Source organism: Notolabrus celidotus, chromosome 12 (assembly GCF_009762535.1).
Source record: "Notolabrus celidotus isolate fNotCel1 chromosome 12, fNotCel1.pri, whole genome shotgun sequence".
NCBI lineage: Eukaryota > Metazoa > Chordata > Actinopteri > Labriformes > Labridae > Notolabrus > Notolabrus celidotus.
The window spans coordinates 28,349,054-28,373,859 of record NC_048283.1 but is presented as its reverse complement, the minus strand read 5'-3'; the positions used below and the strand labels follow the sequence as shown (position 1 = coordinate 28,373,859).

The following is a 24,806-nucleotide window of genomic DNA, read 5'->3' as shown; positions in this document are numbered from 1 at the left end:
ATATGTCATTGTCTTACTTATTATATCATCACTTCTACTGGAGTTCTACTCCAGGGACTGTTTTGTTCCATTTAACTGTTACGAACAATATATTCTATCCTTCATTTAGTGTTTTTATATTTAACATCAATTTAATTATACATCTGAAGCAGTCCGGCACTGGAATGTCCCCCAAGACAAAGACAATGTTATGTTGCGTTACATTGTGTTGCATTCTCCTCTCCTCTCCTGTCCTTTCGTTTCCTCTCCTCTCTACTCCTCTCATCTCCTCACTCTGTGCCATCACAGCCTTTGGAAGAATCTGACATCCAGCCTTTATTTACAAGCATCTCTGTCAGTCTGAATACATTAATAGTCTCCTGACAGCACAATACTTCAGACTTAACTGACATCTGAACTCTTTTGGCGTTCACTGTCACTTAAACATTGCTGTTTGCAAACAATAATTACATCCACATACAGATACATTTCACCATGTGGAGGGCCTGTGCGTGGGATTTGAATAGACAGAGATGCAAATGTTCTACTTGAAAGACACTGACAGCCTGGAGGTAAGACTACTGACCTTTTCTAAGGAGAACTTTTTTCCAGGCCAGTGGGATTTAAATAGGATCTTTCAAATAACCTTCCATTTTAGTTTCTGTCTCTCTCACATCTATACTGTATTGATCTGCAAGGAGAAAGTCATGAAAGTTGTATTTCATAAGCTGTGAAGATAAGGATGAACTACAGCGACATGTGCTTGCTGTCTTAGGAGAGGATGCTTCCTACACAGAAAGATTCAGATTTTAACACTTGGTGTCTTTTCCCTTTCTTAAACAGAAAATAAATGATGGTTGTCGTATAGTGCGGTGCAAACTCTGCTCTAATGCCTACGTTTTGCAGAGATGTCTTCCTCAGTTGGAGGTTGCTTCCTTTTTTCTCTAAGGGCCTTGTTTTCTTTATGCGGTTGCATTCAAATGACACACAACATAAAAGATTGTATACAGCAAGTGGATTTCTTTTCAAAATGCCCCAAGGATAAAGCTTCTCTGTACGTCACATGTGCATTTGTGTCTGCAGATTTTCAGTAAAGGATCAATGCAGCCCTGCCCATCTAATCTGGTTAATACATCCCTCAGGAAAAAATGGGCAGCCTTTAATAATATTATAAACTATAGCCTCTGCCAAAGTATCACTACTATTTAATCATCAATCACAGCAGATTCAAGAAAGTGGATGACGACGAGGCAGTACTATCTAATTTTCTTAAGCCTTAGTCAGCTATTTTGAGACAAGAAAGGGTAAAAGGGGTCTCATAAGGATGCTGCGCCCCCGCTTTTAATGGCAATAAAATGACATTGGTTTCAGCTACAAACCCTCGGAGGAGTGATTCTGATCGAGCCCTCTTCCTCCGTCTCGCTCTACTTTCCTGCACCCCACTGACAGTGTGCAAGGTAATGGATTAAATAAAGACAAGCTGAGCAACAAAGCAACAGTGCCACCATCAGGGAGAAGGAGGAAATACATCAGATCAGTGACGCTGCAACTCAGTTTCCCTACCAGAATATAGAGCGGAATGTAAAACATGAGGAAAGAGAGATATTCAGAGAGTTTTGCTGGCTATACTTAAAGATGGCAAATAGAGAAATTCTCAGGTTGTAAATACATTTTGTAAAACACACATTAAAAAACCTGACAGTTGAAGCCTCAGCTAAGCAGGCCAAACCTTTCAGTTTTTCAACATTTACATCTCATAACAGGCACAAAACACTGACTCTCAAATATCACAGAAGAACACGCTGAGCAGTAAATGAGGTTTTAAAATGTTTATTAAAAAAATAGAAAAACTTACATAAAAAAACAAGGTATACATCTATATGTCAGTCATTTACACAGAACAACCTATCCTTAGTGACACGTATGAGCTTGTGTTTTGGTTTGTGGCAAGTTGTCGTAAATATGGAGCAAATGATCCTCCACACAGCTCAATATAAGCTGCTCTGAAAACAAGAGGATAAGGCTTACAGATTTATGTTGAGTCCATCAGTTTGGTTGCAGGGATGTCAAATTGCTGCACACTTTAGTGACTTAGGACTTCACCAACTTTTGGTTTTATTCATGGCTCTACCAAAACTCCTGTAATGGTGAATCTGTTACATTCCACGCTCAAGTTTTGTTATAGATTGCTGTGTAAATTTAGCTTTGAAACCTTGTCTGGTCTTTAAATATGGAAAAGGAAAATCTCTTATACAACCGGTTTGTAACTCTCAGTTTGAATAAAAAAATAAGAAATGAAGATGTGACATGCCTACAATCGTTTACTGCAGTAGGAGTCTACTCCTGGAGCGTTCACCTTGAAGCAGCATGTAGAAAATAAAAGCCAAGTCAAACCTGGCAGTGCTTATAGAAACAATTACTGAAAGCTGGCTACTCACAGGAAAAAGGGCAAATTTGGTCGTTTAAGAAGGCAGTTAACCTGTTGCTTCAACAGAATCCAAAGGAGATCTAAGGCAAAACGCAAGCACTTTGCTGGTAAATAAGTAGCACCAACTATTTCTGAAATGACACGGACAAAAAAATAATAATTCTTAAAAAAGGTGCGTTTTCCTTCAGCTTAATGTCTGCCAGAGGACATGACATCCAGGTAATACTGGAAAGAGATGTTTGAATGAGAACTAGAGGTGGAGAACATTTGGACAGGCAGTTGGCAAAATTTCAAGTGATCACATTGTAATGAGAAACTGAACATGAGTAAAATGTTGGCATCATAGGATTTTTGGCACATTTCTAATGTCGCAGTACCATAGCTCCCCCTTCTGCTGGAGAGCTGTACACACACACAAACACATTCCTTCAAGGCCTTTAAATCCATCTATTGCACTGATCAATGGAGTCTACAAATTAAAAAATGCAAACTTATTCAGAGGGAGACCCCTAAAATACAACTAAAACGGTGAAATAAGTTAAATAAAAGCAAGTCATTATTGCACATGAACGCAACAGACATAAAATAAGGAGGTGATGTTTACCGTACGAAAACAAAGTAGTGCCGAAGTGAAAGAAAAAGTCCCTCAGTGACAAAAACAAGAGAACAAAAACAAATGACCAACACACAGAAAAGTAACACTTTGTACATTCAAACAAGTCATCACAGTTTAAGCACTTGAGACAAGGTCCGTTTTGTGCCATCACACCGAAAACATCGAGTCAGCATTATGCTGCATAGATAGAAAGGTAGTGCTTCGCTTCACTTCAGAGTACAATTGGTAGATGATAGTCCAAGCTGTAAGAGCTCTGAATCAAAGAGCGTAGCTGATATGGAGTTGCATTCAAGAGATCAATTGAGCCCAAAACCTGATCAAAACGGCCCAGTAAGAGTCAGAACTTCAAGACAGACCAGGGTTTGAGAAACCAGTTTGGCACATGATGTTGCTTTCAAGATGCTAAAGTTGGAAACTCCATTCTCGACTGAACTTTTCAGTTATCCACAGAGTCTTTAGGCAGCTGGGGAGACACTGCTGCAAAAAAGCCAGTCATGGAATCAGTTTTTCCTTCATCAACTTTAAGTTTGTGCTGGTGTGCATCAAATTCAGAGGAAGGGCTTCTGAATCCTATCAGACTGAACGTGACAGAGTTCAGGTTTCAGGTTGTTTAAGTTCAGCTGCAGGAGTCCTGCTTGCACCAAACTAGCAAAGACGATCATTTCACACCTAAGAGGAGAACTCTGAATGACTTCAAAACTCCAGGATGAATTGCACACGTCTTTGGAGCCTCCAACAAAAGATCAGGTGTTTCTCGACTCATTCACAGCTTCTCACAAATCTCATGGCCTGTGGCCTTCAAAAACCAGTGCCAATCAGATCCACTCATGCAGCGTCAGTCTTTCATCTGCTCTGGTTCAGAGATGGAGGATCGTCCCTCTTCCTCCGCCTCCAGGTGTTCTGGTTGAAATGCTGCTGGTTCCTGAAACCTGCTGCCGTGTTCTGACCCGGCTGAGAAAACCGCCGATGGGGGCTGAAGTTACCTTGAGAGTGATTCTGACCTCGGGGACCACCTTGATTGTGCTTAAAGCTGACTTTATGCGTCTCCAGTGGGCCATGGGAATTGGATCTCATGTTGTAAGCGTGGCTCTGCTGCTGCTGGTGGAGGGGGCTGGGGTGAGGGCTTGAGGAGTTGGTGTGCTGGGAGACTTGTGCAGCTTGAGAAGTGTGACGGTGCACAATGCTGATGGAAGGCGGGTTCTCGTGATAGAACTGGCAATCGGGGAGTGAGGGGATGGTCAGGTTCTCAGGGAGCGACATCTGGGCCAAGAAAAGAGAGCAGAGTGAGGAATGAGAGGTGGGAATTTTGGCATTGGTGAAACAGAGGGCTCAAACTTTTATTTCAAAATAAAAAGACCCATCTACCCATCAAAACATGAATACTATCCAGTTCTGATTGAAGAACCTATGAAAAAAAGGAGCCTACCTGGGGCGTGGTGTGGATAAAGCCTGCTGAGTGTGTGGCCCTCAGGTCAGAAGCCATCTGGATCACAGATTGGACTGAGGCCAGGGTGAGGGGGTGGAGCTGAATAGCAGTGTTGCTGCTGGGTGGAGAATCAGACTCCTGCAAAAAAGACAACATCTCATAAAATTGCATACACCGAAAAAAAACAACAAAAAAAACGCTTGTATAGAGTTGCTGTGATCTCTCCTCTCTCTGTGAATGTCTGACAACTATTTAGATACATAGACTTTTAATTATATTTATGTGTTTCTCAATTGTCAGGAACCAATGTGAACTAATTCCTCATTTATCTGATTCAAAGGCAAAATATCATGTGTGCTTACTATGTCACTTCCAGAAGAGGAGGAGAGCGAACATGCGGAGGATGATGATGATGATGAGTGGTGTTGAGGGCTGGGGAGGAAGACCGGAGAAGGAGAGGGAGAGTCAGCACTGAGGGGAGAGGGAGAGTCCCTCTGATCCTCCACAGAGACCAGCAGCAGCCTTGCAAGGTCCTGCTCACAGGTGTCCACATCTAGAACCGAACAGAACATTACTGTTGAGAGAAGTGGTTTTGAAAAGACTGACAGCTTCAGGTATCAGGGCTGAAGTTACAGGAGGGTAGCTGCAGATCAATTACCATGATTCTCCAGCTTAGCATACTGCCTGAGTCCCCACTTTTTGATGGTCCAGTCCCTGTAGGCCAGCACCTCTGGGCTGACTTTGATGATGCGACCTAAAGTACTGCAGCACAGAGAGGATCGGTCGATTAAGATACAAAGACAAACTTGAATCTAGGGTTTTAAAAACATCTTAAAATCATTGGAGAAACCAACCTGTCATACTCTTTGTTTGGGTAAGCGCGTGCAAGAGGGGACACGCCGTGACTCAGGACCATGTAGGCGAAGTCAAAGACTTGCTTCACTTGCAGGACACCATATGAACTCCTGCCCACATCGTTACCTGTGCAGATTAACAACAGTATGGGGATTACCAACCTGCTTATCCATACTAATGTACCTTCTGATCAAATCCCCTCCTACCTGGTTGTATTGGATCCTCTATACACAGCATGGATGGCCTGTTTCCACTCCCCATGGCTTTGAGCATGTCCTCCTTGGACAGGTAAGCCCCTCCATTCTTCACCCGGATGCCTGTCTTCATGTAGTTGAAATCACGACCATACAGCTCGAAAAACTCAATGAGCAGGATGCCCAGGTTGATGTTGGTACGCCGCGTGTCGATCCGAGGGTGTAACTGTGATGAACAGGACGAGGAGGACTCATTAACGACTCTCAGTGAAATCCAGGCCTTTGACAGTTGTTGTTTTCATGTCGTGTAGAAAACAACAACCGTCATTGATTTCAGAGTTTACTATCACGCTTTTTAAAAATTCATTATGCGTGTTTATACAACGCCTCTGAACTCCCTGGCCAATTTCAGATCTGCCAAACAGAAGAGAATGCATTATTGAGAGAAATAACATCCAGCAACTATTTTGAAGCTGACATGCTGCCTCTTCCAACTTTCAAATTAACGATGCATAATCAAACTTTTGGATTTGGTTCTCTAACCTTGTGCAGAGATGCATAAAAGCAGAGGCAGTGGTGTGTCTGAATGCCAAAATGGATGTTACAAAAATGGTGTTGTGTTGAACTTACAAGAGCGCCGTAATTACAAAAGATAGTATGTGTACCTGCAGGAAGCTGATGGCCATAAGTATGAGGCTGTAAGAGCTGATTCCTCCAGTGAAGACTTCATTCAGATCTCTCTGCAGGAGGAACTGCTTCAGGACAAAGATCAGCGGTGGCAGAACTGTGTACTTCTACAAGACAGAAAAATGTAGTAATTTATAACAGATACACACAAAAAAGACACATTTCCATGCTTTCAAATTGTAACTTTTAAGAGCTTACCTTGAGATAGCTTTTGATGAACTGTGCTGCTTTCACAGCCGTCTCCACATTGAAGCTGATGTCCACCTTCACCTCTGTTTCTCGGTCAGTTAGCTTGATGATTGGCACCTGAAGAAAGGTCAAAGAATCAGCGAGTCATTCAGAAGTATTTTAACAAGGAACCTTTTGTCTGAGTCAAGCATTAGCTGTGAGTCTAGCTGTGTGGGATTCAGGGCTTCTGCTGACTTACTGTAGCTTTGTCAAGGACCTTGATGGGATAGGGGCCGGCTACATTGTGTTTCTTCAGGGCTTGTTCCAGTTCCTGGAGTGGGGGATGGTCCCATTTTCCAAACACCACCAGGTCAATGTCACTAGCAACAAAACACATACAGTTCTTAGACCCATTGAATATTCATTTCACAAGTAATCTGTCCACACGCTGCAATGTTTGGAACAAGTGACTGAAATCACACCATTAGGATGCAGCTTTAAAAATGTAACCAATCAAGAGGAAGGACAAACATACTTCAGGTTGTTATGAATAATCATGTCTTTGCTTCTTTAATAGAACTGCTCTTGACAACTAACTAAAGAAGTACTTGGATGAAGAAATATGGGAAGAGCTGCTATGTCAGGAAATGACTTCATGACAGTCATAATAGGGAAGGACCATAATGTGTATTCATAATTAAGTTTCACCCAACTTAGGGAGTATTAGGTGAATACAGAATAGTGATGTTGAAAGAAGTGTTGCATTAAACAGATTCATTACTTCCAAACGTTTTAGTTAAAATCAAGTATCTTGTCCGTTATAAAACCTATGAATCCTCTCATCAAGCCAAACGTTCAGAGTAAAATGTACCCAGCTGAAGTTGTGCCACTGAACAGTCACACTAAGTACTCTGTGGTATCATATGACTGAAGCTCTATGACAAAAATTAATATACCCAGACAAAAAAAAAATTCTCCCACTTCCTACCACTGGCACAGTAATGAGACATTTGAAGAGAGGCACGTGTAAAAGGTCAGACTGTACAAGAAAGAGACAGTTCTTACCTTGTTGGAAGATATAGTCCTGTGCTGAAGCTGCCAAATATCTCCACCTGCAGAGAAAAGTAACAAGTTAATGCAAGTCTGATTTAAGTTCTATCACGTCTCTGTTTGATCGCTTATGTTTTAGGAGTTTGACCTTTGTGTCACTGGCAGATCTGCCATAAGGTTTTGCAACACGGCTTCATCACTGAATGTGTCTTATTTCTCATAAATGCTGTTGTCTGAAAAGTTCATGTTAGCTTATGTTGCAATGTTAGCAGGATTCAATGGGGGAAAAAAAGCACTTCAACTCATACCAGAGAAGCATACCAAGGTGGACTAAAGGTAGCAGAAAATAAAATGATTGTGATTCCTTCATGCTTTGGTTCTTTTGAATAGTCTAACCTAAACATGCCCTTCACATTTACAGAAATCAGATTCACTCTACTGAAGTTCACACTCTTTACTCTTCAAATAGAAGAAACTACTTCTACAGAAGCAACAAGAGGCAGGACATAGACATATGATGGAATATATTCTAGGGTCATGCTTGAAGTAAACTTTGTCCAAGGCAGTCCAAGTTTCTATCAATAGCCACCAGTTTAAAGTCTCAGAAATACTATGAAAGACAGCATCAAGTCAAACACAGTGGTATCCACAGACGTCTAAAAGAGGAGCGAAGGACACAGCTCTGCTCTTCAAGTTCACTTTACATTTAAATGTCATGTTCTGTTCTGGGACCAGAGTTCACAACCAAAATGAACCATTTTAATGTCACAGCTGGGAAAAGTAACAAATGATTATTTGGGGGAAGGAAAAAAAAAAGATAAGTCAAATTTAGAGTGAGGCCTGCTGAGACTTCTCTGAGCCATGATCAGCTCAAAATGTTTACACTGCACACCAGAAGAGAAACAATCACTTGTTTGAGAAGTACACTGTGGTGAACGTTTTCTTGGCAGCATACAAAGGAAAGTTATTCTCTTCAGTCGCTGTGGGACAACAAGTGACAAACGTAGTGATTGCATCTGCCTCACTCTTTCCTGACGTGCAGTGTTAACACATGATACATATGAGTGGCATTTACAACTGGGCACACTGACGGCCAAGAATATATTAAAACAACACTGATTCACTTTGCATTGATTCGCTTTAGCCTTGCCAAGTTGTTTTCTGAGACCTGTGAAGCTTAAGATTTTTTACAACAAATCAAACACTATATTAGGAATGGAGGTCACATGATGAATAAACCTGCAGAACCAAACCAACACAAACATAAACAATGTTATGATACACACAGTTGAATGAAAACTCCTCATTTTAATTTGTTTAAAATGGATTTTAACATAATTTTCCTTCAACAGTAGCAGCCAGTGTGTTGCCAGGGAGGGAAAGTCATTGTCCAATCAGAGCAGCCCTGCAATGAGTCTCAGTCTTACAGCTCGTGCTGCTCAGGCTGATAAGACAGTCAGAGAAGTGGTGGATGAACTCAATGATCTCCCTCATGCATGTATATGGGTAAATATAAAGAAGCCCACATCAACACCACAACTTACCCACAGCTTATACATCTCCAACGTTCATAATCACCACTGATGGCTAATTTTAACTTGCAAACTCATGTTACAAGATTCAGAAGTTTCTAAATTCAAGAGAGCTAGCACTTCGGAAATTGCTGAACCTGTCAACTACATGAAGATGTTATAGACCTCAACCTTGAGTAGCATGCTTGATATTTCCCTGACATGTTCGGCTCTGAGGGATGAGAACAATCTGAAAGCATTGTATTAAAACAGAGAGCAAAGGGCCTGAGAAATCCTTCATCAGAGAACTGAGCACTGTGATAAACTCATGGCAGAGCAGTGTTCCCACAAACACACTCACCCGAGCTGTGGGCCACAAGTCCTTGATGACATTTTCTATTCTGTTCACGACGTCTCTTCTCATGGCCTCCTCCTCCGGCCGAGGTGACATGAAGTTGAAAAAGTCCATGATTTCTTCATGAAGCCTGCAAGTGCACAAGAGAATAGCTGGGATCAATGGTGAATATGCAAAAGAGGGAACATGTGAGCTGTGTGTATTGACAGTGATGCAGCATGCATGTTAGATTTGAAGTGTTGGGACTGGGCCTATCTCTCAAAGGAGCAAACGTGAAGCACAGGTAGAAAAAGAAAGTGTCAGTGGCTGAGAGTGTGACATCCAGCCTTGCTCATAGAAACTTAAGTAGAATTTGGAGTTGGAATTTAAAATGTAAGACACATTTCCCTGCAGTGGGAAACAGCACAGTATAATCTCTCATTAGTGTGGTGGAAGTGTCCTTTACGTCGTGAACGTGAACAAAATGTACTTATTTGGCTCCACTGGCGGAATTCCTCAAGGTACCCCAGGCCTCACTTTGAGAACCCTTCAGTGCCTAGTAATGGATTTAAAGCTCTCCACATGTCCTCACCCATTGATGCCCGGGCTGTAGCGCCTGGTCTTCCACAGGCTGCAGGTAGAGTCCACAAAGTGTCCATTGCAGCCGAGGGGCAGCAGCAGCGGGTTGATGCCGTGGAAAGTGTTGGCTCTGTTCAGATGCCTCCTGCGGCCGGAGGAGTGTGGCTGATGATGGTGGTGGTGGTGCTTGTTCCCGTGCTGGTTTTTCATCCCACTGGGGGTGTGGCCGAAGGGTTGTTGCATGCTGCGACAGTGAAGAGGCGGAGGGGGATGTTGCCTCCTGAGATTGTTCTCGTTCAACTCGTGCTCGCCGTAGTGGAAGAACCGGTGGGCCTCTTCTGTGACGTTCAAGTTGTCGATGTGCAGACAGGAGCCGGAGGGAGACGAGCTCTCGGCCTCCGAGTCCATAGACGAGGAGGACGGCGACAATGAGCCTTTCCTCCGGACAGTCCCTCTCTCTCCCCTCTCGCCGTCTCGCTTCCCTAGTTTCCCAAACACACCTCCCGGCGGCGGTGCGACGTTTTTGCAGTAGTCACCGTGTGTGTCCGTGGAGTTGGCATTCTGCGCTGCAAAGTTACGTTGATGATGAAGGTGGTTGTCGATGCCGGAGTTTGCTCCAAATCCCTGAGAGGTTTCCCAAATGTGCATCCAAAGGGAATTGGCAGGTCCCTGCTGCTCCGGCTGGATCCAAGCGGTCCTGGGATCCATGCGAGTCGACTTTAAGCGAGAACCTCTTTACAGGGAAATGACGAGCAAATCGGCAAATTGAACACTTTGCACTGCAGGACACAAATATATCCTACCGCGTTAATTTACTTGCTGTCTTTGAAACACTTCATGCCTGGAGACTGCTTTGGTTTTTCAAGCGGCTTGCCCAACTCCACTCCCCATATAAGCCAGCCTGAACCAATATGGCGCACCCAGCAGCATGGAATATGCATCTGCGCATGTCAGGGATTTAAATCTTTGAACACGCCCCTCAGGACTAAAATGCACCCATGGATGCACCAAGTCCTCCACATTCAGGCCGGACTAACCGGAAGTATGCTTTTTTTTTTTTGGTAGTGTCACTGTCATCCCCCCCAAAAACCCAGACCAAACAAAACAGAATGAATAAATTAATAAGAAACAGCTGAAGTATATCTGAGCACAGTGACTTTCATATGAGAAGATTCTTTAATAAGCACATAAAACTGGCTTTCCTGTCTAAACTTTTTATTTGGACCATTTTTTAGTGTCTGTTTATGAAGTCCAAAAATTCTCACTTAGCAGAAAAATCAGATATCAGAAATACATTATTTATTCCTGGGGGGAATTCAGTTGCTACATAATGCTCTTATACACAGTATGAAGTCAAAATATTAATAGAAAGATGGAATAAATAAGATATAAATATGAATTAAATAGTACAAATTTGATTAATAATATACAGCAGTACAGAATAGTTAAGAGTTCGCTATGTATAAAAGCACTGGGAATAAAGGTGTTATATACAGGATGTTAATGTGGCGGGGATATTGCACAGTGTTTTGTACGGTTATTGCACAGAGTACAGAATATAGTTCAGTCATCAGAGGGAGGAGTTGTACAGTCTAATGGCCACAGGCAGGAATGACCTCCTGTGGCGTTCTGTGGTACATCTCACTGTGCTCCTGTGTTTAACCCACCAGCACATTTTAGAGAGGGTGGTGGATGTTGTCCATGATGCTGTGGAGCTTTGACAGTCCTCCTCTCTGTCACCACTGTCATAGAGTCAAGCTCCACCCCGACAACATCACTGGCCTTGCAGATGAGTTTGTTCAGTCAATTATTATAATGACATTTCAGTAGTATGTTCTTGGATTTGCCAACATGCATCAGAAAGTGTGGCTATGGGCTTTTACTTTGAAGGCAGCTTCCGGAAATGGCAGCGTTCATGTTTCAGTACTTTACAAAGTTCATACCGGGCATTACAAAACGTGAGAGGTGTAGTAATTTGGCAGGAGTAATTCTCTCTCCGCCTCATAATCTGTCATGGATCGTTTCTTTTTGGTTGATATTTTTAATTTGTGTAATGCTGAAGATGTGTCGTTTTCCAGTTATAAAGTTAAAACATTTTAACACGACTGAAAAGTGCACACATCAGTATATTAAGGCTTTAACCCCTGAGGACATATATTTTTCGTGGCTTTTAAATGAATTTAAATGCAGCAGCTGAAGAAATAATGCATATAACAGACATGATTTAATGTGTTGAGATTTTTAATTCAAAATATTAAATAAGCTCTGAATTTTTTAGCTGTACAAACTATTTTGTAAATGTGAGAATCTTATTTTTTATTACCTGACGTAAACACTCCAAAGAAAATACATTTACAGTAGAGCCACATTTATACCATAAACTTCATGAACATGTTTTACAATACTGAACAAAAGAACCTGAGTGTAGCATAAAGGCATAGGGGTTATCCCTGTTCATTCATTAGAGCATGGACAGTTAAAAATGTTAGGACACCAGGTTTTAAACTTCTTCAACATTACAAGTTCAAGAAATATAAACTACAAAATAACAGCACATTTAAAAGACATATTTTAAAGTGGAAGTGCAAATGAATAAAACACAAGTTTGAAACAGTCTTTGATGATATATTTAAGTTTAAAACTTTTACTGAACCTCCAGACAACCTGTGTCAGAGACAACACCAAACCTCTTTGTGACCCTTCATGTGCCGAAATGTAACAACAGGCTACCAGGGCGCAGGTAGAAATAAATAAAGGTGCATGATGAGATTTGCAGTCCTCCTGCTCTCAGTTCTTTATCAGTCTGCAGACAGAGGCTAACTGGTTAATGCAGCTCGTCACAGCAGGTGGGACCCTCTGAGATGTATCTCCTCTCCAGCCTGCAAGAGCTTCCAGTGCCTGTTTGGGGCTGACAGGAGAAAGGTCGTAAATGCAGTAGATGGCTGCTAATTGGACCTCCCATGGCACACCTGGGGAGAGAATAAAGATGTGATTAAAATTTTAAACGTAAAAGTATATATGTATATGTATGCATGTGCTGCTGGTTGGATGTTTTTGAACCAGAGTACTGGGTTTAGTTTGCAGTCTATGTGGCAAAATTATCACATAAATACACACATGCAAGTAAGCAGGGGGCGAGACCAAAATCTGCTGAAACAAATAGGTTTTTGTTCGCTTGCACATGAAAATGACAAACATCAGATTTGTGTTTCAAATATTATGATTAATGAAATGCAGCTGTGAGAGGAAATTGGCTGCACTCTCTGTGCACAATAGAGGTTTGTGTATCAGATACAGCCTCACTGAATCACTCATATACACCAAGGTTTCCCATTATTCTTACCTTCAGTGTGTCCATGCCTTCCAAACGTGTTGATGACGTTGGCGACAGTTACAACAGATGAAGTATTCTTCTCTTTGATTCCCAGGTGACTGAGGCGTCCTATTTAAAAAAAAAAAAAGACATTCAAATCAGCTATTCTCTGGAGCTCGTTCAGATACAAATCACTTCAGATTACAATTAATATGCAAGGAAATAAACAAAAGAACTGACCTATGAGTCGGAGTACAGTACTGACAGTCACATCAGATACAGGGCCTTGTTGATCTCTGGGCTGTGTCACCCAAGTGTTCATCAAAGGCCACAGCTCATTGCTGTTAAAACAATATGTACAGATTTCAGAGGGTGTTTGCTTCTTCATCAGAGTTTTACAGGATTGTTCTTTTTTTTTTGAGAGGACATCTCTGTACATAAATATAAAAAACGTACCCTAACACATTTTCATACGTCCACTTCCACTTCTTGTGTGCACAAAGGAGGTGCAGGGTGAAGACTTGCTGCCAAGCCTCAGTCGCCAGGTCTTTCCCATGTCGACTGTGTTCGGTGAAGGACAGGCCTGATCCTGACCGGATATCAGACAGTGTTCTGGAGATCAGCTTGTCGATATCACAGGGAGGACTCTGCAGCGATAAAGGGAGATTAGCTTTTAACACACTCATTTGACTGAATCTAAAAAGACTGGAGGTGGACAAGCCAGGGGAGAAGACATATCATGAGGTATTGAACTGACTACACTGAGGTCACACAGGGTCAAAATAGAAAGGTGTATAACAAACGTAGAACCCACTGAGTGCATATAAATATGGACGTTATTCCTTCATCTCCTCCGATTATAGAAATCAAAGCCAAAATTCTGCCTCAACGTGCGCTGACATACTGCGCTGGCGACATACTGCGCTGGTGACATACTGCTGTGAAACCTAAGCAGCTGTAGAAGTGATCTAGCTGGTGAAGCCATGGAGTTGACAACCCACATCCTCTACTAACCAAAGAAAACATCTAGAATGCTGATAAAACACCAAAGATCCCTCAGGCCAGAACACTTCACAAAACAGATTGTGTTAATTTGAAGCAGACACTCTCAGTTATGTAAAGGTCAATAACTCTTGTGTTAGTGTTTGTTATGTTTTCTTTCACAGTTCCTTCTCTTCTCTGCTAATTTGTTAAAACACACTGCAGGGGTCACGTTTATTAGCAGAGCTGCCACGTATTAAGTTACTAATAAAAACTGCACCTCTGACAAATTAACACGTGCACAGAAATCAGCGTGATAAACACTGTCCTGACAGAAAGCATGTACCAGAAACATTCTTTCTTTTACTTTCCAGCTTTAAGTGGAGTAGACCTGCTGTATGACCTATACTGCAGCCAGTCACTAGAGGGAGCTCTCAATGTTTTGGCGTCACTTTTGAGGAGCGCTCATGCAGTCTGTGGGAGAACCCCAGATCAACAAGTACTTTACCTTCTCCCAACTGAGGAATACAGACAGGCAGCTGTGGAGGTTTTCTTGTGCTTTCACTTTGGTGACAGCATGTATTGCCTGGCACAGAGAACTGCTGTGTGAGAGAACAGTGGGCCACGTTGTCACCATGAACAAAATCAGCTTAGCAGCATCTGGAAAATCTGAAGTATGGAGACACAATGAGAAAGAACATTTCAAACTGAGGTGATACAAACATGACTTTTTGGGTTTGTTGTTTACAGGGAAAATGTAAAAAATAAAGTAATAAAGTCCAGGTGCATTTAATAAAAACACAGTTTTTACAGTTGCTTTATCCATGAGAAGTTTAAATCCCTGGGCAGGTTTATCAAGCATGTTAAATCTTTAAGAAATACATTATGACACACATTGCTTACCTTCTGTGAGAATGCTGTAAGCCAGGATGTGAGCCTTCTCCCAGTCCCTCTTCTGTCTACAGATCCCTGTGTGGACTCTGCAGAGGGCCTGCATGTAGTTTGAGCTGAGACCTTTACTTTCTGCCTTTAGTTTTTCCAGGATCGCCAAAACCATATCGTCTGCCTCTAACTGAAAACAAAAGCAACAACAACAAAATCATAAAAGATCTTTCACAGACTTTTGAAAACAACACAATCTTATAAGTAATTGCTGAGCATTTGTCTTGTACCTTTTTTTTTTGTCAGGAGGCAACACAATTTATTTATTTCAACTATTGAAACAATAACACCAGCATCTTTACTTCCTTCACTGCACTGTTAATATATAAATGTCTTGTTTCTTTATTCAGCAATAAAGGGGGCAAGACTGACAATTTTTAATGCCTGTAACCACTGCCTGAGTGTATGTGACAGACATGGGGAGCAACAGTAAGCTGCAGAAACAGCTTATCTTGAACATTTCCTACAGTTAAGATTCAAAATCTTACATATGACTGTTAAAAGAGAGCAGATTGATATTTTTCTATTAAAAAAGCACAGCTTAAACCAGTACACTAGATCAACAAAGAGATAAGAGGTACTGCTTTGTGCAATCGACACAACTTCAAAGCTCCTCACAGGAGTTTAATTAAGTCATGTAGAAACAATTCATGATATTTTTAATCAAACCACGTGTGTAGCTAATAATTAAGAATGTACATGTTCAGTTGACAAATTAAATGTCAACACTCTTGCTAGATGGCACCAGAATATGGCGTCATATGTTGTGTCTAAGCTGTAAAGCAGCCAGCTGCCACTAGCCGGGGCTGTAGCTTCGGTTTATGGCTACTTCCATAATGCTACAATGACAGATTGCAACTCACACTTGGGTCTGGTTTTGTAGTATTTTCATCTAGAAATTGGAGACAAATTTGTGTGTATGCTGTGTTTGGTTAAACTGGCATATAACCACTCAACCTGAGCAATGTGCAACCATCACGGGCATGTGGACATTGACCTGCAAGGAGGACTGAAGGTTGGTGCTGCTAGCTCTGCTAACCTAAGCCACATTCAGGAAAGCAATTTGACATTGTTTATCTGCAGACTCTGTGATCCCGTGTTTATCTACACTACCAGTCAAAAGTTTGGAAACACCTTCTCATTCAAGGGTTTGTATTTATTTTAATTATTTGAAACACTGTAGATTAATACTGAATACATCAAAACTATGAAAGGACATGTATGGAATTATTTAATGAACAAAAAAGTGTTAAACAAAGCAGAAAATGTTTTATATTTTAGATTCTGTTAAGTAGCCCCCTTTTCCCTTCATGACAGCTTTGCACACTCTTGGTATTCTCTCAGTCTGCTTCATGAAGTGGTCTCCTGGAATGGTTTCTAATTAACATGAGCCTTGTCAAGAGTTCATTTGTAGAATGACTTGCCTTCTTAATGTGTTTGAGACCATCAGTTGTGTTGTTCAGAGGTAGGGTTAGTACACAATGGATAGCCCTATTTGACTACTGCTGTAATCCAGATTACAAATTACATATGCCAAACCCAGATTATTTCATAGTTTTGATGTCTTCAGTATTAATGTACAATGTTGAAAATAATTAAAATAAATAAAACCATTGAAGGAGAAGGTGTGTCCAAACTTTTGACTGGTAGTGTATGCTCAATTTGGGGTTTTCTGAGTGTATTCCTAACTACTAGTCTTTAAGTCATAATTGAAATTTATTTTTAAACAACTAGGAAATTACTCACTCCAGAACATCCTAATTATTTATCTTATTTAGATCCCCAAAATGCCAGTTTCTGACAATATTAAGCACATCATAAATAATACATGCAAAGTGATCAGAGGTTCAGAGTAAGGAATTGAAAAGCAACACTGATTTATTTTGTTTTATTAGTCAAAATATCTTGTGTACTCACCAGGCGGCTTTGGCAGACCTCAGAAATGACTTCCTTCTCCTCATCAGTCAAAACAGGCTTCTTGGGTAAATTTCCAACAAACAAGTGGCTCCGGATCACAGGCAGCAGATCAAAACAGCTGGTTTCAATTTTCTTTAAATAGTCATCTATTACATTTTGCTTTGTTGGTTTTACGTCCATAGATAGAGAGGATGTTTCATTTCGAAGCTGTTTGAGTTCAAGGTTCTGAGATGAGATGGTCTCCTCTCCACTGTTGGAGGATAAGGAAAGCACCTGCTTGCGGCTGACAGTAGGAGGACTGTTTTCTAACCGGAGACATTTCCTGTTGTTTGGTTGAGGTAAATTATCGGCCTGTCGTTTTTCTCCTCTCGCCTCGGTCTTGGTGAAGGCAGTTGGACTGGAAGTAATGGTTTTAAATCCAGACATCTGACTCGCTGTCATTGAAGGTAAAGATCCATTATCTGATGAACAGCTGAGACTGACGTTGCCTCTGAGGATGCTCAGAGTGCGTGCGTGGGCAGAGAGCTCTGGGTACATGGTGTCAAGGATCCTCATAGAGTTTTCCTGAGATGGACTGGTGGAAGGCGGCGAGGAAGAAGCCGTTGCTGTCCTGGCGAGGCGGCCTGGGACTGGCACGGCATGTTTTGGGGTGGCAGAGCCAAACTGAAGTGGTGAGGAAGGGACTCTAATTGGACTGTTTAGAGATGAGGTACTCTGCTGGACAGGAGTGGTGGGTGAAGCCAATCTCTCCAACGGTGAGGGGAACAGAAGTTTTCCAATAGCCTGCCTTGGGTTGATTGACTTGCCTGCCTTTGGAGGGGTGCTCACAGGGGTCAGGACAGGAGGAAGAGGAGGGCCCATTTCAGTGAGAAGTTGTCCTAAGCATTCAGGTTGGTGAGTTGTAACTGAACCTGCATCTGGACCAGACACCTCTTTGGATTCCAAACTTTTATTCTGTCCTTTCTTGGCACTAGCATTTTGCTTCAATGAGGCAGTAGGACTGACAGTGTCCAATTTACATTCACCAACTTTAAGGATACTTGCGTCAGTGCTGTCTTCATGCAAGTCTTTTGCATTGCCGTTTTTAACTGCACTTTCCCTCTCTTTATTGGACTCAGGCTCTAAAGTTTTCTTGCTTGCTGAAATGTGTTCAATGTTCACACCTTCATCCAATTCTTCTTGGTTTGGGGAAGTTTCCAAAGTGTGCAATTTAACTGTGGGAAACAGGCACGAAGGACTCAACGCTCTGCAGAGTGAATGTGTTTTTTCTTGCACAGACTCACAGTTAACAGTCTTTGTCTCTTGGGGATCAGAAAGAGAAAGTCCATGATCTGCTAGTTCAGAGTTCAGTATCTGTATGTTCGCATTCTTCTTTGAAGGAGTGTCAGAATTGGCTTGACCAGGTTCCTGATGGGACGTGCAATTTTCCATCCTTAACGGTGAAGACTTAGCAGGAGTCATACGTTTATTATCACCATTTGACAGGGAGGTGGAAGCTGTTACATTAACTCCTTCCTCCTGCTTTCCATGCACTTCATTCTCATCTTCCTCCTGTTGGAGTTTTATGGGTGCATCATTCTCAAGCTTCTCTTCTCTATGTTTATTAGAGTCACTGCTGCTCGACAGACATGTTTTCTCAGCATCTGTGTCCTCAGCAAGACGCTCTTTTCTCTCTTTAGGTTCGGCACATTGTTGGCTCACTTCCAAACCACAAGAGTCCTGATGAACTTGTCCTATTTCTGCATTATTATCTGTATTTTTAACCTCAGTGTCACCATCAGAGTCTATGGATGCCAAGGAAGTAGCTGAAGCATCACCTAGCTCTACATCTCCTGCTTGCTCTAAGTTTAAAGTTATATCAGCTCTTCTGGGCGACTCTCCACTGTTAGAAGTCCCTGCTTTCGCAATCATTTCATCACTCAGGTTTGTGTCTACGTCCATCTTTGTAATCCCCTCCGATAGGTAATCCTTTGCATCAGAGGTGCTTTTGAAACCTCTGCTGTCGGAATTCACGCCACAGGATGGTTTATGCCCGTCAGTATTTTGCAACACAACATCAACACTGCCTGGTGTGAAAGAATCACATGATGTTGATGCTGACACAAACTGCTCAGAGGTTGCCTCCTGCTCAATCTGCATGCCTGTATCAACCTGCATTTCTTCTTCCTTCATGGCAATAATGCTATCAATGTCATTTTGCTCCAAGTCTGTGGTGTTATTTTCACTCGAAATGTGATCTGCTTCCTGTGTCCTGACCACTGGCAAGTCCATACTGTCCTCAGTCAGTTTGGCGGAGGCTTTTGGCGAGCAGCTTGAGACTGATGTTGTAAGGAGTGAGGACTTCTTTTGTTGAAGAGGATCAGAGTTTTTTGAGATGTTTGTCTTTTCTCCATCTTCAGTCTCCAACGATTCCATCTCTGAGCCCTAAAGAAAGAAGGAAGAAAAGAAATGTTTCAGAGATGTCATACACCACCATGGGAATTTGAAAAGGACCAGTCTAATCAGAAGGAGAGTACATTTAAAGAGCTGAATTTGTAGACTTAAATGTGCTCTGTTGTGAAAAGGTGTGCTTTGAGAATTTAATTCCCATGTAAAGCATCAAGTATAAGGAAAATTGACTTAAACAAGAAAATTGTGCATATTTAGTCTTGCTGGATACATCCAAATTCTAATAATTTTTTATTGTATCATAGTGGCTATGGTATGTTTCAGAAACTCCAGCTTCTTAATATCTATAAAATCAATAAAAAAAAACATGTGTTTTTCTGTATAAAATACAACTTGAAGGGAATATCCCTGATCACTTCGAGTCTTACTTCAAATTAAATTCATCCTCCTAGATGTTTTACCTGCAGAAGTCAATCCTCAATACGTTTCAGGGGCACCAAAAATGTTATAAAAGATGCTTGAAAAAACTTTGAACCACTGATATTTAAATCATACTCATTATTCTCAACCACATACTCAAAGACAGGGATCCATACACATCATATTCATATTTTTGTTCTTTCAAATTCTGTTGATGTAATAACTTTCATTTACATTAATTTTTAATTTAGTATATTTCGTGTTATTTTTTTTTTAGTATCAACTATAGTCTCTAGGTGTCAATTTAGTATTTTTTTATTAAATTTTGATATCAGAACATTATTTTGGGTGGAGGCTTCAAATAAGCTCTCTGAGTTGTCTGCCTCTTCCTGCACTGTATATTATTTATCTTTGTTCTTTTTTTTGTTTGTTTTTTTAATTGTGCAAATAAATAAACATAAACAAACAAACATATGCACGTGCAGATTTTAACAGAAGAGCTTCATTTCATAAGTAAAAAACTATGAACATGCACATTGTTAGTTGATTCATTAATAAGAAAGTATTAGCATGACAATCAATAGAAGTTCTTACCAACTCTGGTACTGGTGATATGCAGGGCAGCAGTGGTTTGAAAAGTCTCACTATCTCCTCCACAGATAGTTCAGGGCTCCCTGAGACTCTGGATGCTTCTTCAGTTTTAGGTTCCTCTAATAACAGCTTGCTCTTTTTTGGCGTGGCTGTTTTCTTCTTGGACCTTGTTGTCTGCAGACTCGTCTGTTTTCCGGCTGCTCTTTGTCGACTAGGAGAGTGTTTTAACTGTGCAAAAGGTGCATTAGTGTGCATGGGGTAGCTGTGGGGTTCACTGATCTTGTGAGGAGACTGAGACCTGTTGCTCAAATCACACTGGAGTCTTTTTGGCGGGGAAGGGAGCGGGACTTGCTTGGAACAGGATCCTAAAATGATAAAATAAATAAATAGATACAAGGATTGGATTCATGCAAATGAAGAGGTAAAGTAGAAACAAAGACAAACAGACAAAGCTGGAAAACAAGACGTCATTGCTGTGGGAACAATGAAAAAGGAACACACAATAAAGGTCTTATTGATGCCTCACCAGGTAAGTACAGCAGCTTTGCAGTGTGCTGCTGAGGCTCAACACAGGCCCACAAATTCTCCAACAGTGACCGGAAGATTACTGAAAAACAGAAAATCACATGAAGTTGAAATTACAATGAGCTGCTCTCAAGCTTAATTATTTCTACGAGTGTGGAGTGCTTTTTAAATAACGGGGAAGTGAATTCCATCTGCTGACCTTTGTCAACTTTGTGCTCCTCAGGTACAGTTGCTTGAGTTGATGTGCTTCTGTAATCTGTGGAGAAAACATTCAATTACATAAAACAAATCATGTTTTAATCATACAGTAAATAAACTAAGCTGTATATAAAAAAGTATTTTATAAGTCAGGGCTATAGGGACACGATTAAATTACTTAATTAAGTTTTTTATAACCTTTTTGGTTATACAGCATCATACAGCAAATAAAGCATTCATTGTGACACCCTGATCCTAGTTATGAAGTTTTTACTATGTTACCTTTACTCCTCTCTCTCTCCAGTTTCATCAGTCTTGCCTGTTGATTCAATGAAATGACAAAGAAAAGTTGATTAAACAGCTAAACAGATTTTTACAATGTGCTTTTTATGAAAAAATAATGAAAGTACCTGGAGGTCAGCGATGTTTCTCTCTAGCAGGATCTTCTCTTTGGTCAGCTGAGTTATTTTATGGTTTTGTTTGCACATCGAGTCTGTGATAAGGACAGATACACAATATTTGTAACTACACCAGCAGAAAGCATATAAATAAATATGTATCAACAGAAGATCATTTTTAATGTGTGAAACAAATTTGTCAGTACCAACCTCCAAATTGCTGAACTTTATTTTCAAGGTGTTCCCTTCTGTTGATCAGAAACAAAACAACTGTTATTTTTTGCTCTTATACAAGAAATCAATTTGCCATAAATAATGTTGTAAAAGATGATAAATGTCTTATAATGATAAAAACAGACAGACTAACAGAGAAGGAAAAACCCTTGTTAATGTAATTAACACAACATTTGTAAAGCAGGTTAAAGTTCTTACATGCTCGTTGTCTTGGCCTTCTCCTCCATCAGTTGTTTAATTTGATCAGCCTGTGCCTGAGATTTCATCAGAGATGTCTGGAGAGGTGAAATAAAAATTTGCATTAATGCATGAAGCTCTTGGGTACAATAAACCATTCCTTTTCAGCTCTGGAGCTTTGACCATATTAAACGACTAATATTAATTTGGAGAGCAATTTTGTTTACCTGTGCTTCCAGCAAATCATTCTCTACTACAGCCTTCTCCCTCTTCAGCTGTGCGTTTTCCAGTGACTGTGTTTCCATCAGCTCTAAGAGTTTGAAAAACAAATACACAAAATTTAAGGGGTGCATTTTACACATTATATTATCACTATGATTTATAAATTATGAAACTATTATCCGTACCGTTCACATCATTTATCTGGTCTTGAAGCTTCTTATTCCTGAGGGATATTCATAAGTTTAGTAATTATTTGACCCCAATGATAATAAAATAAAAGTATGATTAATAATCATTTCTCACTCTGCGATTATCTTGCTGTTTTCCTGCTTTAATTTTGCCATCTCGTCAGATATCTGTCCACAGGCCTTCAGTGCAGCCTAAACATAGACAAATACAGGAGTTTCAGCACAGTGGCAAAAATGTGTTCTAAATGGTGAAAGAAACTACCTTACAGATGACAAATGTGTATTTAATGTGTAAATTTGTGTATGTAATAAATCTGTGCGGTGTTCTTGAGTGCAGAGAAAGGCGCCTTTAAATAAAATGTATTATTACTATTATTTTTAAGACAATAATATTGAGATTACAAGAAGGAATATACATTCAGAATAGGCCTACCTTCTTTTCCTCCAGTTCAGCTTGCACAGATTCATAATCTGCTGTCTTTTTCTCCAGAGAAAGCAATCTGATCTGCAGCTCTTCCAGCTGCTGTTGATGCCTGATTGTCTCACTGTGTAAAACATACAGAAAATACAAAGGAAACATAAACATGAATGCATGCAGAGCAAAAGTAAACAACACCTATGAGTGTGTATTCCTCATACAACAACTATGTGTCTACATGACGTACAAATAACAGACAATTTTGGGTGCAGTTTAAGAAAATCAGAGGCGAAAACTGATGCCGCTCAAATGTCTTATTTTATGATAATACTTATTCAAGTAATTTATAACCCCTAATACCGAGCTCTGAAGTTCAGTCTCTTCAATGTGTTTTAATAGAATAAATATACAAATAACCACCTACAGATTATGATAGTATTCAGATGCGTTACCAAGGTTACTAACAGCTTTCAATACTCACTCTGAAGCAGTTATTTTCTGTTTCAAGGCCAGAAACGAGGAAACATACTCACTGAGACTCTGTACCAAGAGACGAAACAAAATTACTATCAAATTAAAATCACATGTACTGTATATACGAACCCTCAGAAACTGTTTCAGTTCAGTCAAAACAGACAAAACACAACCTTCAGCAGACTCTGTTGTCACAGAAAAGTGATCCTACCCACAGACTGTATAGAGGATCGTACCTGGTGCAAAACAGAGCAGTTTTGACAGTTTCCAATAGTTGCGTCTGCGGCGATTGCCACCGTTTTAGCCTGGCTGTCCCCTGGCATCATGGTAAGACGGGTTCAGATATCCTTACAGTGCTGGAGTTTTAACTTACAACACGAATGGACATACATTTCTCACTAACACGAATTCTAGACCGGTTCAAAACAACTTCACATTTTCGCGTCTCCCACGTTGACGAAGGACCCAGTCAGGACCCCGCAGGGAAGCCTTATGATATGCCTGTAAAGCTAGATCAAACATTTCTTTCTACAGAAGAAGTGTAAACACATCAATACATACATTTAATGTTATATGAAAACTTCTGGTTTTAGCAGACATCTTTGATTTTTCTGGAGTTCAAACTATTACTTTATTATTTCCGCTCGTCACTTATTAGTTTCAGGCAGTGCTTAGGTTATGGCATAGGCGGGCGTGAATTCGCCTGATGGAATTCACAGTTTAACAGCTCTTCTCCCTCACTGTCAAAATCATCCATTCAAAGAAAACCATAGACCAGGGGCGATTCTAGGATCGGATGTTTAAGCCTGATTTATAATTCTGTGTCGAATCGACGGCGTAGCCTACGCCGGGGGTCTGCGTAGCTCCCGTAATCTTTTCGCACAGAGCAATGCGCTGTAGTGGTGTAAATACCTGGCTTAAACCAGGATATGTGGCACATTTCTTAACTTCTACCACTCAATACCAACACATTATTCTCATTACCAGTCCTCATTTTTGCTGCATTTAATCCTAGGTCACTGTTTATGTTGTTAGGTAGGAGTTAGCTGACTTTTATTCTAGCTAGGAAACGTTTCAGGTGGCCAGACAGGACCACTGTCCTCTGAATTGGAATGAGAGAAGCTAGTTGTTGTGTCATGTGCATTAATATTAAAGCCAAGGGGCTATTGACTAGATTCCCATTAATATTATTACTCCTTATGGATACTGTGAACTCCTTATGGATACTGTGTGTGCGTGCGTGCGTGCGTGCTTGTGTGTGTGTGTGTGTGTGTGTGTGTGTGAGCACAGATTTTTTAAAGAGCCAGGTTGAGGTAAGAGTGTAAGATCAAATGCGCTACCTCTCTAGAATGATGTAAGTTGGATCAATGTATTAGTTTAGATCTCTTATTAGATATTAAACGCATTGTTTGGTTATTTACCTTTTGGTTTACAGTACAAAGAGAGAGAGAGAGAGAGAGAGAGAGAGAGAGAGAGAGAGAGGAGCAGAGAGATGACTTAATTTATTAGTACTATTATTTTATTATTAGTATTTTTTAATTTTCATGTAGTTCTTCATCTCGTTGAATACAATCTATTTGTATATTATTGTCA

At 40.6% G+C, this 24,806-nt stretch overlaps 2 protein-coding genes across 2 annotated transcripts; both read right to left on the bottom strand.

The window, feature by feature from the left end:
• Positions 1-1,793: 1,793 nt before the first annotated feature.
• On the bottom strand, positions 1,794-10,768 carry LOC117822331 (terminal nucleotidyltransferase 4A-like). Its single transcript, XM_034697005.1, has 12 exons — positions 9,841-10,768; positions 9,276-9,399; positions 7,419-7,465; positions 6,613-6,733; positions 6,384-6,491; positions 6,164-6,292; positions 5,511-5,724; positions 5,304-5,430; positions 5,108-5,211; positions 4,812-5,002; positions 4,450-4,587; positions 1,794-4,283 (listed from the first exon to the last, which is right to left on the bottom strand). Exons 1-12 carry the CDS (start codon positions 10,533-10,535, stop codon positions 3,867-3,869), a joined length of 2,415 nt encoding a protein of 804 aa, XP_034552896.1. The 5' UTR covers positions 10,536-10,768; the 3' UTR covers positions 1,794-3,866.
• Positions 10,769-12,436: 1,668 nt separating this feature from the next.
• On the bottom strand, positions 12,437-23,684 carry ice1 (KIAA0947-like (H. sapiens)). The gene is made up of 20 exons (XM_034697498.1): positions 23,450-23,684; positions 23,221-23,279; positions 22,755-22,866; positions 22,437-22,513; positions 22,319-22,356; positions 22,139-22,221; positions 21,933-22,009; positions 21,711-21,748; positions 21,513-21,595; positions 21,385-21,421; positions 21,104-21,160; positions 20,906-20,986; positions 20,383-20,744; positions 16,981-19,404; positions 15,025-15,193; positions 14,630-14,790; positions 13,597-13,787; positions 13,381-13,481; positions 13,171-13,269; positions 12,437-12,796 (listed from the first exon to the last, which is right to left on the bottom strand). The coding sequence occupies exons 1-20, from the start codon at positions 23,537-23,539 to the stop codon at positions 12,615-12,617; spliced, it is 4,521 nt and encodes a 1,506-aa protein (XP_034553389.1). The 5' UTR covers positions 23,540-23,684; the 3' UTR covers positions 12,437-12,614.
• Positions 23,685-24,806: the final 1,122 nt, after the last annotated feature.

Excerpts from the sequence above, each read along its gene's own strand:
- ice1 (XM_034697498.1), bottom strand. The coding sequence starts at position 23,539 with ATGATGCCAGGGGACAGCCAGGCTAAAACGGTGGCAATCGCCGCAGAC. Across the intron at positions 22,357-22,436 it reads AACAGCAAGATAATCGCAGA|GAATAAGAAGCTTCAAGACC; the intron begins GTGAGAAATGAT and ends AATATCCCTCAG. Across the intron at positions 15,194-16,980 it reads AGGTCTGCCAAAGCCGCCTG|TTAGAGGCAGACGATATGGT; the intron begins GTGAGTACACAA and ends TTTTGTTTTCAG.
- LOC117822331 (XM_034697005.1), bottom strand. The coding sequence starts at position 10,535 with ATGGATCCCAGGACCGCTTGGATCCAGCCGGAGCAGCAGGGACCTGCC. Across the intron at positions 5,431-5,510 it reads AGAGGATCCAATACAACCAG|GTAACGATGTGGGCAGGAGT; the intron begins GTAGGAGGGGAT and ends TAATCTGCACAG. Across the intron at positions 5,003-5,107 it reads TGCTAAGCTGGAGAATCATG|ATGTGGACACCTGTGAGCAG; the intron begins GTAATTGATCTG and ends GTTCGGTTCTAG.